This window comes from Peromyscus eremicus, chromosome 6 (genome assembly GCF_949786415.1).
Source record: "Peromyscus eremicus chromosome 6, PerEre_H2_v1, whole genome shotgun sequence".
Taxonomy (NCBI): Eukaryota; Metazoa; Chordata; class Mammalia; order Rodentia; family Cricetidae; genus Peromyscus; species Peromyscus eremicus.
Genome location: NC_081421.1, coordinates 58,319,709 through 58,333,177, shown reverse-complemented (window position 1 = coordinate 58,333,177; position 13,469 = coordinate 58,319,709). Strand labels below are relative to the sequence as shown.

General features: G+C 40.0%; 1 protein-coding gene across 2 annotated transcripts in view; it reads left to right on the top strand.

The window, feature by feature from the left end:
* Positions 1-11,959, top strand: part of Mnd1 (meiotic nuclear divisions 1) — a 67,677-nt gene extending 55,718 nt beyond the window's left edge. Inside the window, exons 7-8 of one of the 2 annotated variants that reach the window (XM_059264765.1) lie at positions 5,398-5,442; positions 11,714-11,959. In XM_059264765.1, the coding sequence (XP_059120748.1) occupies positions 5,398-5,442; positions 11,714-11,820 (152 nt within the window). In that variant the 3' untranslated portion in view covers positions 11,821-11,959. The remainder of the gene's footprint in view (positions 1-5,397; positions 5,443-11,713) is intronic. The other variant, XM_059264766.1, reaches the window with a different exon arrangement.
* The last annotated feature ends 1,510 nt before the right edge of the window (positions 11,960-13,469 follow it).

Sequence of the window (13,469 nt, the reverse complement as noted above, 5' to 3'; positions counted from 1 at the left end):
GAAGATACAAGTTATGTACATACATAGCTGTGGAGCTTTGAATGAGAAGTGTCTCCCACAGGCTTCTGCATTTAAACAGTTTCCCAGCTGATGCTCCTGTTTGGGAAGGGTTAGGAGCTGCAGCCTAGCTGAAGGAAGTTTACACGGAGGTACGTTTTGAGAGGTTAAGCTTTTCATCCTCTCTGTTTGCTCTTTGCTTCCTGCTTGTATTTGAAGAGGTGAGTTCTCAGCTCCCTGTTGCTGCCACCATGCCTCTCCCATGCCTGCTGCTTGCTGCCATGCCTCCCTACCATGATGGCTCTTCTGGAACTGTAAACCAAAACCCCTTCCTCCCTAGGTCACCTTTGGTCATGGGGTTCATCCTAGCAACAGAAAAGTAACTAATATATGCAACTAATATAAGAATGATAAAATACATAGAGCAAAAGCTTAAAGAATTAAAGAGACAGATAATTCAGCAGTAATTATTTGAATACTGAATTCTGGTATTTGAAAACAGAACAGTACTTTGAATAAACAGTTGAAAGAGGAATGGGGTAGTTGGCTCGCCTGCTTAGCATGCCTGTGGCCCTGGGTTAAATCCTGAACACCCCCTCCCCAAAGGTCAAATGAACTAGAACATCAAGATGTAGAAGATTTAACACTTTGAACTAAGCAGACATGCATAGATACAGCCTAATTTTCAGTGATGGAACTCTATCCAACATTTAAATCATTCTTTTAGGCTGAGAAGTAGAGAAGACTTCTTATTGTGTCACTTGACCCCAGCATCATTCTGATATCACTGCTAGACAAAGATAACAAGAAAGGAAAATTTAAGATTCATATTACTTATGAATAGAATTAAAATCTCAACGAAATATTAGTAAACCAAGTCCAGCAGCGTATGAAAAGGATTATCTTAGGGATGCAAGGTTTGTTCATCCAGTGAAACAACATAACCTATAAAAAAATCCAGTAACAAGATATTTATAAAATAAAACTTGGTGGGACAAGGGTAACCAAGTATTTGTCTAAAGAAGTGAAAAAAAATTCTATATTTTTGAGACAAGGTCTCACTATGTAGCTTTGGGTGGTCTAGAACTTGTTATGTAGATGAGACTGGCCTCTGATTGACAAAGAGTCCCCCTGTCTCTGCTTCCTGGGTGCTAGATTAAAGGTGTGTACCACCACACCCATTTTTTTTTTTTGACAAAATTCAATAGTCTTTCATAATTAAAAGTATTCAATGAACTGGGAAATGAACTTCCTCCACCTAAGAGGTCATCTTCCTGGATGGAGGTCTACTTTCATTACAGGTTCAACGTTGTACTAGAAATTCTAGCCAGTCAAAGAAATAACAAAATACTCACTTTGAAAGAAAAGCTAGGTAGTGGTGGCGCACTCCTTTAGTCTGGCACTTGGGAGGCAGAGGCAGCAGATCTCTGTGAGTTCGAGGCCAGCCTGGTCTACAAAGTGAGTGCCAGGACAGCCAGGGCTACACAGTGAAACCCTGTCTCGAAAAACAAACTAACCAACAAACAAAACAGTGAAGTAAAGCTAGTTGACTTTAGATTTATATTATATTTATATAGAAAATCTTCAGCAATATTTATATACATGGAAATAAATACTCCCCAAATTGAAAAATCTTCAACAATAATTATATTCATGGACATTAAACATCCCCCAAAAATTATTATGACTAATAATTTCAGAAGGTTTGCATACCAGAATGTCATTATTTTAAAAATCATGTTCTCTTTATTTGTTTGCTTGAAGCATAGGGTTTTGCCATGTAGTTCAGGCTGACCTTGAACTATTGATTCTCCTGCCTCAGCCTTGCCAAATGCTGGGATTACATCGTCATGCCCAAGTTTATTTGTATTTCTGTATTGCTAACAATGAACAAATTGAAACTGAAGTTAAGGAAAGAAAATCCATGCTTTTCCATAGCGTCAATGCAGATCAAATGATTTATGAATAAAAATATCAAACAAAGAAAAGTAAGATGTGTCCTGAAAACTGAAACATTGTTGAAACAAAATAAAGATTCCAGTAAGTGGAAAGATATACCAGGTTAGTGGGTGAAAGACTTAAATTGTTGAGGTGGAAATACTCCAGACATTAATCTACATATTCAGTGAAGAATCCCTCCCAGTTCTACCTGTTCATTGTTCAGAAATTCTTTAAGTTCATAGAGAAATAGAAGAGACCCAAAATAAACAATTTTTAAAAAAATATTGAAGACTAATTTTCTTAATTCCAAAATTTAATGCAAATATCCAGCAGTTCATCCAGCAGTCATGTTGGGTCAGGAGAGACATAGCTTAATGAAATGGACCTGAGAGTCCAGAAGTCAGCATGGTTGATTGTAATCAGGATTAAGGATTCTCAGATCATCCAGCTGAGAAAGAAATCTTGTAATGCTGTTGGGCACAGTTAGGTCTACACATGTTATAAATTAGCCTGCACCCCTCTGCTTACTGTAGCAGAAATTGAATGGTTCAAAGACCTAAATGTAAGGGCTCAAGCTACGTCTCTCAAAAGAAACATAGGTGTGTATTTTTCTCTCATTTACTTAAGTGTGACATTAAAACAAACAAAAATCACTTGAGTTTCATCAAAACTGAAAACTTTTTTCAAATATCAGGATTGTAAAATGATACTTATAAAATGAGAAAAAAGTTTGTAAACTTCTATTTGACAGATAGGCTATATCCAAAATATAAAAAGAACTTATAATTCGGTAATAAAATGATCAAAATTTTAACTTAAAATGGTCAACAGATTAAACATTTTTCCAAGGAAAATAAACAAATATCCAATAAAAAAATCAGCATTCCTCATTAGATTAGCACTGTAGTGAGATGCCTTTTCACATTCCTTAGGATGAGATTTTCTCCCTATTTTTAATTTTATGTGTATGGGTGTTCAGCCTGTGTGTATCTCTGTGCATCATGTAAATGCAGTGTCTTCTTTCAGAAGAAGGCATTGGATTCCCTGGATTAGAGTTATAATTGGTTGTGGGCTGCCATGCAAATGCTGGGAGTTGAACCCAGGTCTTCTGAGAAAGCAGCCAGTGCTCGTAACTCTTGAGCCATCTCTCCAGCCTCAAATGACTACAGTTTTGTTTTGTTTTTAAAGACAAGTGTTGCTGATCATGTGGAGAAATAGGAACCCTTGTATAGCTGGTAGGATTACAAAATGGTAGTACAGCTACTTTGAAAAGTAAAGGCCAGGCCGGGCAGTGGTAGCGCATGCCTTTAATCCCAGCACTCAGGAGACAGAGCCAGGTGGATCTCTGTGAGTTCGAGGCCAGCCTGGTCTACAGAGTGAGATCCAGGACAGGAACCAAAACTACACAGAGAAACCCTGTCTCAGGGGGAAAAAGAAGTAAAGGCCAGGTATGGTGACATCCACTTAGAATCCTGTCACTTAGGAGGCAGAGGCAAGGAGATCAGCAGGTGAGCTAGGAGCTAAGGTAAGAACCTGTTTCAAGAAATCAACCCCAAAATTACCATTCCTCAAAGTAGTACACACCGTGTGAGTCATCAGTTCTGTTTCCAGACTTACACTCAAGAGACGTGAAAATAGGTTCATTGCGATTATTGTTTGGATTAGTGGAAATGGCCCAATGTCTGTCAGCAGACAAATGGGCAAGCAAGTTGTAAAATGTAGTTTACTATACAAAATAGTAGTAGGTGTTGATTTATGATGAACCCTGAAAATACTGGTGTGTGGAGAGAAGCCACACACAAGAGAACACGTTTCCTTCATGTGAAGTATCCCCACAGGAGAAAGCCGTTAGACAGAAAGCAAATGGTGGCTGTTAGGGGCTAGAGAATGGGGATTGTGGATGTGTGTTTGGCATACATGATTTTCTATTGTTGATAAGAATGTTCTAGAATTAAGATAGTGGTGATGTTTGTACAACCGTTTAATGAATCCACCAAGTTAATAGGGTGAAATCCGTCATATATAACTTATGTTTTCATAAAAAAATAAATGTTATCAGGGATGGAAAGATGGCTCGGTGGTTAAAAGTACTGGCTGCTCTTCTGGAGGACCCAGGTTCAATTCCCAGCACCCACATGGCAGCTCACAACTGTCTCACTCCAGTTGCAGGGGATCTGACATCCTCTCACAGACATACATGTAGGCAGAATATCAATGCACATAAAATAAAAAATAAATAATTCAAATAGATAACTGTCAGCTGGACTTGGTGGTACATGCCTTTAATTCCAGGATTCAGGAAGTAGAGGCAGGCGGATCTCTGTGACTTTGAAGCAAACTTGGTCTACAAAGTGAGTTCCAGGACAGCCAGGGCTGTTACACAGAGAAACCCTGTCTCGAAAAACCAAACCAAATATGGTCATGGCATTGCTATGAACAGTATCTAGAGTGACTTGAAAGATACTTGTACAGATAGATACATTTAGTAGCAATGTATATTCATTATTTTAAATTTCTTGGTTTGGTTTTTAGATAAATTCTCACCATGTAGTTCATGCTACCCTCAAACTTAAGATCCTCCTGCTTCAGCTTCTAGTGTGCTGAAGTTCAGCCATGCATTGGCACACCTGTATAAAACTATATATTTAACATATAAATTAAAATAAATATTTTCTCCTATGGCATTACTTTCTTGCTTCTAATAATTTTGTTTTGTTTTTTTGAGGCAGGGTCTCACTGTATAGCTCTGGCTGTCCTAGAACACACTTCGTAGACCAGTCTGGCCTGAACTTAACAGACATCTTGCTGCCTCTGCCTTACAAGTGCTGGGATTAAAGATAATGAACCACCATGCCCGGCTTTGTTTCTAAAATTTTTAAAAGTTAGATTTATTGTAACCTAAGAATATATAGAGTAAAACTCTTACCAGTAAATTGTTTTATCATTTTGATATGATAAGTTGATTGAGAAACCTCTCATTTAAACCTGTACTTTAGGGAATGGCAAGGTATCTCAGAGGTTAAAAATGCTTGACACAGATCTGACTTCCTGGTGGGAGGAGGCAGCTGATTGCTGTAAGGTGTCCTCTGACCTTCACATCTGTCCTGTGCCCCTCTACACACACACAAATAAATAAATGAAGCTATAAAATAAACCTGTACTTTAAAGAAGAAGCACAGTGGTAATGGACATTTAGAAAGGGAAGTTGTTCATACCGATTTTCTGTTTACTTAATATAATTGCAAATACCTAAAATTGTCTTGAGCATTTGAACAGGTTTTTAAAATACAATGTTATACTACTATTTGAGCTTTTTCATGGTAATTTCTAGTATATGTGTAATTTGTAATATGTTGGTAAATATCTGTAGAGGGTTGGAGGTAGTTTTATACATATAAATAACTGCATATCCTTTTATCTGTTTGTTTGTTTGTTTGTTTGTTTGTTTGTTTTTTTCAGGTCAAGCAAATAAAGTAGCCAGAGAAGCCGCCAACCGATGGACTGGTAGGTTCTGCAGTGGCACTAGTGGGCGGTAGCCAAGGCTCCACGATGACGAGCAGTTCAGGGCCTCACACAGCTTCTGAATCATCTTTATGAAAGTGCATGTCTCTGAAACCAGAAGTAGCTCCGAGTCTAACTTTTCCTAAGCCAAGTTCTGATCATTGAACTTGCACATCTAAGGGTGTGGTTGAAGCTCCATGTAGTTGTGCATCTCTTTGGTACTGGGGCTTGAACACAAGGCTTCACACGTGCCAGGAGAGTGCCCTCCCGTTGATAAGTGTCTGCAGCCTGCAGTTCCCTGTATACAAATTTAAAGTCCCTTTGGGCGTCCACGGACTCCTGAAGGATGTCTTCTCAAGACAAGAACAGCTAAGGTGTTTTGAGGGCTGTCTGCTGCTCTCCTGTAATGAGTGTGGTGTGTTCTCACGTTACCTCTGTGGGAGTTTCAAGGTAGATGTGGTCGTTGTTCCTCAGTTTGAAGCAGAGCCACACGTGTTGTGCTACAGCAGTTAGGCCCGGCTTTGTGATTCTTCTCTGTGGGCCTGCTTTCTTTTTCTGCTCTACACCACAAAGAGAGTCTAAGAAGTGTGAGTTAGTGGGGCACTGTGGCACCGGGCGTGGTGGCACAAGCCTACAAGCTTAGCACTTGGGAGGCTGAGGCCGGGAGACCATGAGTGAGGTCAGCTTGGGGTGCTTTGTGAGAGTCCATCCTGTGCCAAGCCTGCCCTCTCACAAATACGTTATGTACGTCCTAAAGTTTAGGAGCAAGTGGGTAATGGTTGTTGGGATTTGTATACAAGTATGATTAATAGTACTGAACCTGCCAGAGAGGAGCTCGGATGTTTTCCAATAGTTAATAATAAAGTGGTGGTGACTGCATTTCTCCACCTAGTGAGAGGCTAATCCCTCCCGAGTGTTAGTCGTTGTCATTATGCTCCACTGGGAGGAGGTGTGGATTGGGCTGAAGCCGAGTGGGGAAGAACTTATGTGGAGTCTCAGGTTAGCCTCTGGGAGGGCAGGCGTGTGTGCCAGGTTCCTGCTGCCGGTCCAGGCCTACATTTCACAGAAAACTCAAACCTCATTTCCCCCAATCTGTTTTACACTAAAGTAAGTAGAAAATATTAATGAAATTCCCCTTGGGCTCCTATAAAACTATTATTTATTTATTTCATTTATTATAAGTTGTTTCCTAAACAAAATACTGCTTTAATAAAGAAAAGGAGAGAAAAGAGCAGACACTGTGTCAGTGAAGTGTAAGAAAGTGAGAAATACAGTGTGAGGTATGGTAACACATGTCTGCAATCCCATCACTCAGGAGTTGGAGGCAGGAAAATGGTTGAAGGCCAGTCTTGGCTAGGTAGTGAGTTTAAGACTTACCTAGGCCACATAAGACCTTATCTCCCCCAAATGCTAACAATAACAATGTGATATTATATAGGTTTGAGAAATGCAAAATTCTGAGTGTGAAAATGAAGCAAGTGTTCGTATGGATTGAAGATAAGGTGGTCAGGAGGCCGAGATGGATTGGGGAGTAATGCCACCAAACCTGAGAACCTAAATTAGATGCACATGGTGGGAGGTGAGACCTGACGCTGACCTCCATCCGTGCACCATGACACACACCTGCTCAGCCTCCTGCTACCACAACACCACGTAAAGAAAACTTCATGATTTTCCTCCAGTCGTTTGCAGGGAAGCAACACATCCAGCAGTAGGAACAACAGGATGTGTGTGGCAGAAGGAAGCCACGCTGAGTGCCTCTGAGTCTCCTCCATGACCCTTTGACCTTCTCTGAGCTTGTTTCTCCTCTGTTCTCTGGGATAAGGCCTGCCTCACGTTTTGAGGGGACTAAGTAAGAGTCTGTAAGCTCTTCAGCATGGTATTTTAGACATTTACACCCCTGTCTCTGGCTCCCCAGTTCACTGTAAATTCTGGTTGTTAAGTAAGGAACTATAAATTGTTTTCCAGTTCATCATAAACTTCCAAAATTATCATTAGAAAAACTGTTGTAAGAAATTTTTGTGGTTAGCTGCAAACAAACAAACAAACAAAACAAACAAACAAACAAAAAACCCCTGAGAGTTTGAAAAGCCCGTGGAAGGGATGTTTTTATGATAACAGAGTTAGCTGTTCAGAACTGTATTTCCCGGACTCAGCATGCAGCTCAGTTGGCAGGCTGCTTAGCATGCACAAAGTAGGGTTGATTCTCAGCACCAAATCAAACCGTGCATGGCAGAGAACAGTCCAACCTCAGCACTCTGAGATAGAGGTAGAAGGGACAGAAATTCAAGGCCATCTTATACCATACATCCCTTCCCAGTCAGCCTGGGCTAATGAGACTCCACTTGGAAAATATTCCCACTTAAGGCTCCAGCTAGCTCTTTTCACATAATCATGTGTTAAACAAAAAAGTGAAGATAAGAGATAAAGTGAGTTACACCTCAGAAAACCTCCCTGGATTCAAAACAATAGAAAAGACCAGTATTATTTATAGCAAAAAATATATATATTAGATGTCAACTAAAGTCTGGTTCATTTTTACCTAACAATGTCCTTGAAATGTTTCTAGAACTATGAATCTCCAGATTAGAGAGATGGCTCAGTAGTTAAGAGTACTGTTGTCATAGAGGACCCAGGTTTAGTTCCCGGCACTTGTGTGGAGGCTCATGACCCCTGTGATGCCAGTTCCAAAGTATCCAGCACACTTTTCTGCCTCCAAAGGCTCCTGCATGCATGTGGTATAAATAAATTCATGGAGGCACATGCACATACACAAAAATAAATACATTTTTTTTATTTTTTATTTTGTTTTTGAGACAGTTTCTCTGTGTAGCCCTGGCTGTCCTAGAACTCGCTCTGTAGACCAGGCTGGCCTTGAACTCAGAGATCTGCCTGTCTCTACCTCCTGAGTGCTGGGATTAAAGGTGTGCACCACTACCACCTGGCTGAAAATGATTTTTTAAAAATACAATATAATCTGATTATGCTCTCCCCAACAACTCCTGCTGTGTCCTCCCTACTTCCCCACTCACCCAAATCCACTCGCTTTCTCTCTCTCATTAGGATACATAGAGGTATCTAGAAAATAATAATAAAATAAAATTAAGTAAAATAAATCAGAATAGGGCAAAACAGACACGCAGTAGGAGAGCCAAAGAAAACGTTCAAATACAAAGACAGAGACACATTTGCACACACAGACATACCACAAAAACAAAACCTGAAACCAAAATATGTAACATTTTTAAAAAGAATAGCTGTTGTTTAATAGTTCAACATTTTAGTTTATAGAATGAAAGATTGCAGCCGCATGGTGGTGGCTCACATCTTTAATCCCAGCACTCGGGAGGCGGAGGCAGGACGATCTTTGAGTTCAAGGCCAGCTTGGTCTACAAAGTAAGTTCCAGGACAGCCAGGGCTACACAGAGAAACCCTGTCTTGAAAAAGGCAACAGCAACAAGAAGGAAAAGAAAGAAAGAAAAAAGAGAGTTTTAAATATAGATGAACTATATCTTATTAATGTTTTGTGATACTTTACATCTTACTTAAATTACATCCTAATAAATTCAGATAGTAGGGACTTAGTGACTTCGTTTGCTGTGCTAGGAACCAAAAGGCATCTTAGTGCATGAGGTGGAGACTTCACTGCAAAAACTCTTCTGTTGCTATTTAGTATAAAAGCATATGAACTACCAGGAATTAAGACTGACAGATGAGTCTTTTTTTGTTTTTTTTTTTTGTTTTTTGTTTGTTTGTTTGTTTTTTTGGTTTTTCGAGACAGAGTTTCTCTGTGTTGCTTTGCGCCTTTCCTGGAACTCGCTTTGGAGACCAGGCTGGCCTCGAACTCAAAAAGATCCGCCTGCCTCTGCCTCCCGAGTGCTGGGATTAAAGGCATTCGCCACCACCGCCTAGCGACAGATAAGTCTTAAGGTTGTTTCTTTTAAAAGAATAGTCTTGGTTGACTTACAAAATTATGTACAATAGGAAAATTATTTGATAGGGAATGTGTTGTCAGGATTATATATGGCACTGTCTTAATAAGGCAGATCTCCAATGGCCTGAGGAAGGCTTGATCAACATCTTTGAATTGACCCTTAGATATCACAGTGTGGTTTTGTTGGTTTTTTTGTTTTCAGTCTTTGGATGTTTTCTTGTCCTTGATGTGAACAGGAAACTCGTTTCTTCAGAGCAGCTGAAAGCTTCTTTGGTGCCCATCTTCTTTCTGACCCAGGGTCACAGTATCTTCTCACAAGCCACCTCTGTTGTGTGTGTCCTTGTTTCCTGGACGTCTTTCCACATTCATGGAGCCTGTCCTGGAAGGTCTTTTTTCTCTGATACACACATGACTTTAGAATTGTTTGAAAATGCATTAATGATGCTTCTTCCTGTGTCATCTTGAAGGCACATATTCTGCACATTCTGCAGTATCTAGTACACTAGTACTGGTCTTCTGTCTCACCTCTCTAAGTACTGGGCTATAATTGGCCAGGCTTTCCTGACTGCACACACTGTAAAACTAAACACAAGTCCAGCAGATCCTGGACTGCCTCATGCTGGTGTTTTAATATTCTCACATTATGAAAACTGAAGATTCATTTTAGATTGTTATGAAGAATAATTTTATTTAAATATCTGTTGGCATTCTAGAACACATTCATAGAAAAACAGTGACATTTTGTTAACACTATTCTTTTTTTAAAAAAATATAAATATTAAAACATATTAAAGCATATATATATATATATATATATATATACACACATATATACACACACACACACATATATATATTAACCAGACTCAAAGCCCATCCATCAATGCCCTTCTCTCCAGCTGGGGTCCAGTACTGTCTGCCTCTTGAGTTAGTAGTATTCACTCTAGAAAGGAAGTTGAATTCCAAAATTTATATTTATTTAATACTTAGAATTATCCTTCCACAGAAATAGTCTATTAAGGGAAGCTAAATGCATGTATTGATTTGAAGGAAGGCAGAATATGTGTGTGTATATATGTGTGTGTGTGTGTATATATATATATAGCAGAGTAGTTTCAACAACAGATAGGACTGTTGACGATAATCTGAAGGCCTGGGTCCAGTTTGCCCCGAGGCCACTGCCTGCCTTGCACATGGCTGCCTCCTCTTACTTCCTGTCTTCTTTCTTCACCAGCTGCTGACCTCTCTCATTATATCTGAATTATAAAGATACCCATCAAATTTGCTTACAGTCAGCCGGGCGGTGGTGGCGCACGCCTTTAATCCCAGCACTCGGGAGGCAGAGCCAAGTGGATCTCTGTGAGTTCGAGGCCAGCCTGGTCTCCAAAGCGAGTTCCAGGAAAGGCGCAAAGCTACACAAGAGAAACCCTGTCTCGAAAAACCAAAAAAAAAAAAAAAAAAAAATTTGCTTACAGTCTACCTTAATGACCTCATTTTAACTCAGTCATTTTTAAAATTTCTGTCTCCAGAACATTCTAAGGTAGTGTGGCTGGTGGCTAGAAGGGGTAATGACATGATACAGCCCTGGCGCTCAGGAAGAACTTGTTTTAATCTTTTACTCATTTTTACCACGAGTGCAGTGTCCTCTTAACAGACTTGGACATCTCAGGCCATTGTTCTTGTGTTTGTGGAAAGCATTTTAATTATAAATTATATAATAGATGAGACATATAGACCGTCATTCTTAACCCAGGGGCAGCTCTGCCTCTCCATGTGGTACTGTCCTGCCTTCTTGCTGCCAATCACTGATGCTTGAGTGGGCCTTGACCTCCTTGTTGTTATTACACTGGCATGAAAAGCCTTCTCTGGAAATCTTCATATACAATTTGGGGATCCCCTTTGGGATAAATTCCTTTAAGGAGGTGCAACACTCTTTAGTGGTAGAATACAGATTCCCTGTAGGGACACCAAAGACACATCTGTTTCTGTGTCAGTTTAAGGAGAACGTTTTCCCGGCCTCTTGCCCAGTCCCTCAGGCTGTCCTGATTATCTGGAAGCCATTACTGGAGGGGAAGGACAGAGGTCTGGAGAGAAAGTGCTCCCTCTGGGGACAAGAGCAGCCGAGATTGCGAGGACTGGAGCCTGGCCTCTGGTAGGAATGTGGCAAGACTCAAGGAAACTGCTCTGTCTGTGTTACTCCCCTTTGACATTCTTACGTAGAAAACCGCTTCTTATTTTAATACAGCCGAGAGTGATGGAAGCACTGTGATAATAATTAGATTAAGATGCTTTATGATTGTGTTTTTAATTCCCAAAACCATCTTTAATCTTTTTTTATAGATAACATATTTGCAATAAAATCCTGGGCCAAAAGAAAATTTGGGTTTGAAGAAAATAAAATTGATAAGAACTTTGGAATTCCAGAAGACTTTGACTACATAGACTAAAATGTTTGGGAGAAAGGATTTGTGAGCTTATGAATCGTCAAATCTTAAACATTCTCTAACTAATGGTACCGAATTTTCATCTATCTGTTAACTGTTTATCGTTTTACAATTTTAAATAAAGTATAAAATAAGAATGTTCTTTGCCCCTTTTTGGTAACCTTATTCCACATTGTGCTCATTAAAGTGTCGTTAAAGCAGGCAGTACAAGCAAAGCCACCACCTGGTCAAGTCCACTGTGCCCCATTCTTAAAGAGCAAAGCCATGGCATGATGGTGTTTTTAAATTGTGTTCAGATATTAAATACTGAATGAATTTGAATGCCCTGTTACAAACACAGACAGATATACACACACACACACACACACACAGGGCTGTTTCCCTGTATCTCAGTACTTGGTGGAAATGTGTGTGATTGACATTCAGTCTGCTGTATCATTTTTGGAAATTGCAAACAAGAAAGTACAGCAAATTGTTGTTCCTTCAATCTTCAATCTAGAATTATTTTACAATTCCTCAGACATGGAGACTGTGTTGTTCTAATGTTTGGTACCTTTCTACTGGAAAGAACAAGCCCATGGCCAACTGTCTTGATTTATGTCCTTTCAGAACTTGAAATATGTATGCTCCTTAGAGCACACACATAATCATGTGAGTGCCTGCCCTCACCCTAGCTATAAAAAAAAAAAAAAAAAAAAAAAAAAAGAAAGAAAGAAAAAGCTCAGCTTAGCCGTTTGGAGTATTTGCAGACACTACAAAATTAAAGACAAAAGCTGGTATGGCAAGGCTCACTACACATACCTTAGTATCTTCACACTATCCAACTTTGGTGTTCTTTTAAGTAACTCGAGTAAAGTGCTCCATATGTCTGAAATGACCCAGTGGCATCCAGGCCATTTGCTAGTGAATCAGGCCTTTGTATTTTCAGGGGTTGCTCTGGGCCTGCTTAATCCCTTCCTGGCTGTGGGCAGTGCAAATTGGTCCATCTTTGTTTGTTCTTGGGGCCAGTTTATGTTGCTAGGGCAACAGATATTCTCCCTGGATGAAGAATTCGATGTATGAAATAGAAGCACAGAGCTTAGCATGGTCCCTCGTGCTTTTAGTCACAGCACTTGGGATACTGAGGCAGAAGGATTGCTGTGAGTTTGAGACCAGCCTGGGCTGCAAAGGAAAAGGGGAAAAAAGCTAAGAAACACCTGACAACACAAATGTGGAAATTCTTAAGAGTTTTCAGACATAACTTACTATTTATTGCTTCTTTGTTTAGAAAAAGTATGTGTGTGTGTGTGTGTGTGTGTGTGTCAAAAAAGATGCCTTTTCCCCTAACCCCTGAGGTGCTGTTGAGTAAGCAGGTAACTCTCTTGATTGGGATCTTCAGGAGGATGGTAGAGAGTGAGTGAGCTGGGGTGTGTTCCTGCACTAACCTGGGATTACAGCACTCTCCTTAGTCAACAGCGTGCTGGCAGATATTTAATAGATGACTCCAGAAGGAGAGCAGGCTGCTGACACATAGTGTAGGTAAGTTCATCCTGCCAATGTAATGACAATACCGGAAGAGGTAAGGTCCCTACCTAAGAGAGTATGCTCTCATGTAGTAGTCTTTTCCTTTTTGGAAGTTTTAAAATTTTCCGAAAACTCCAGGTAACTCTCCT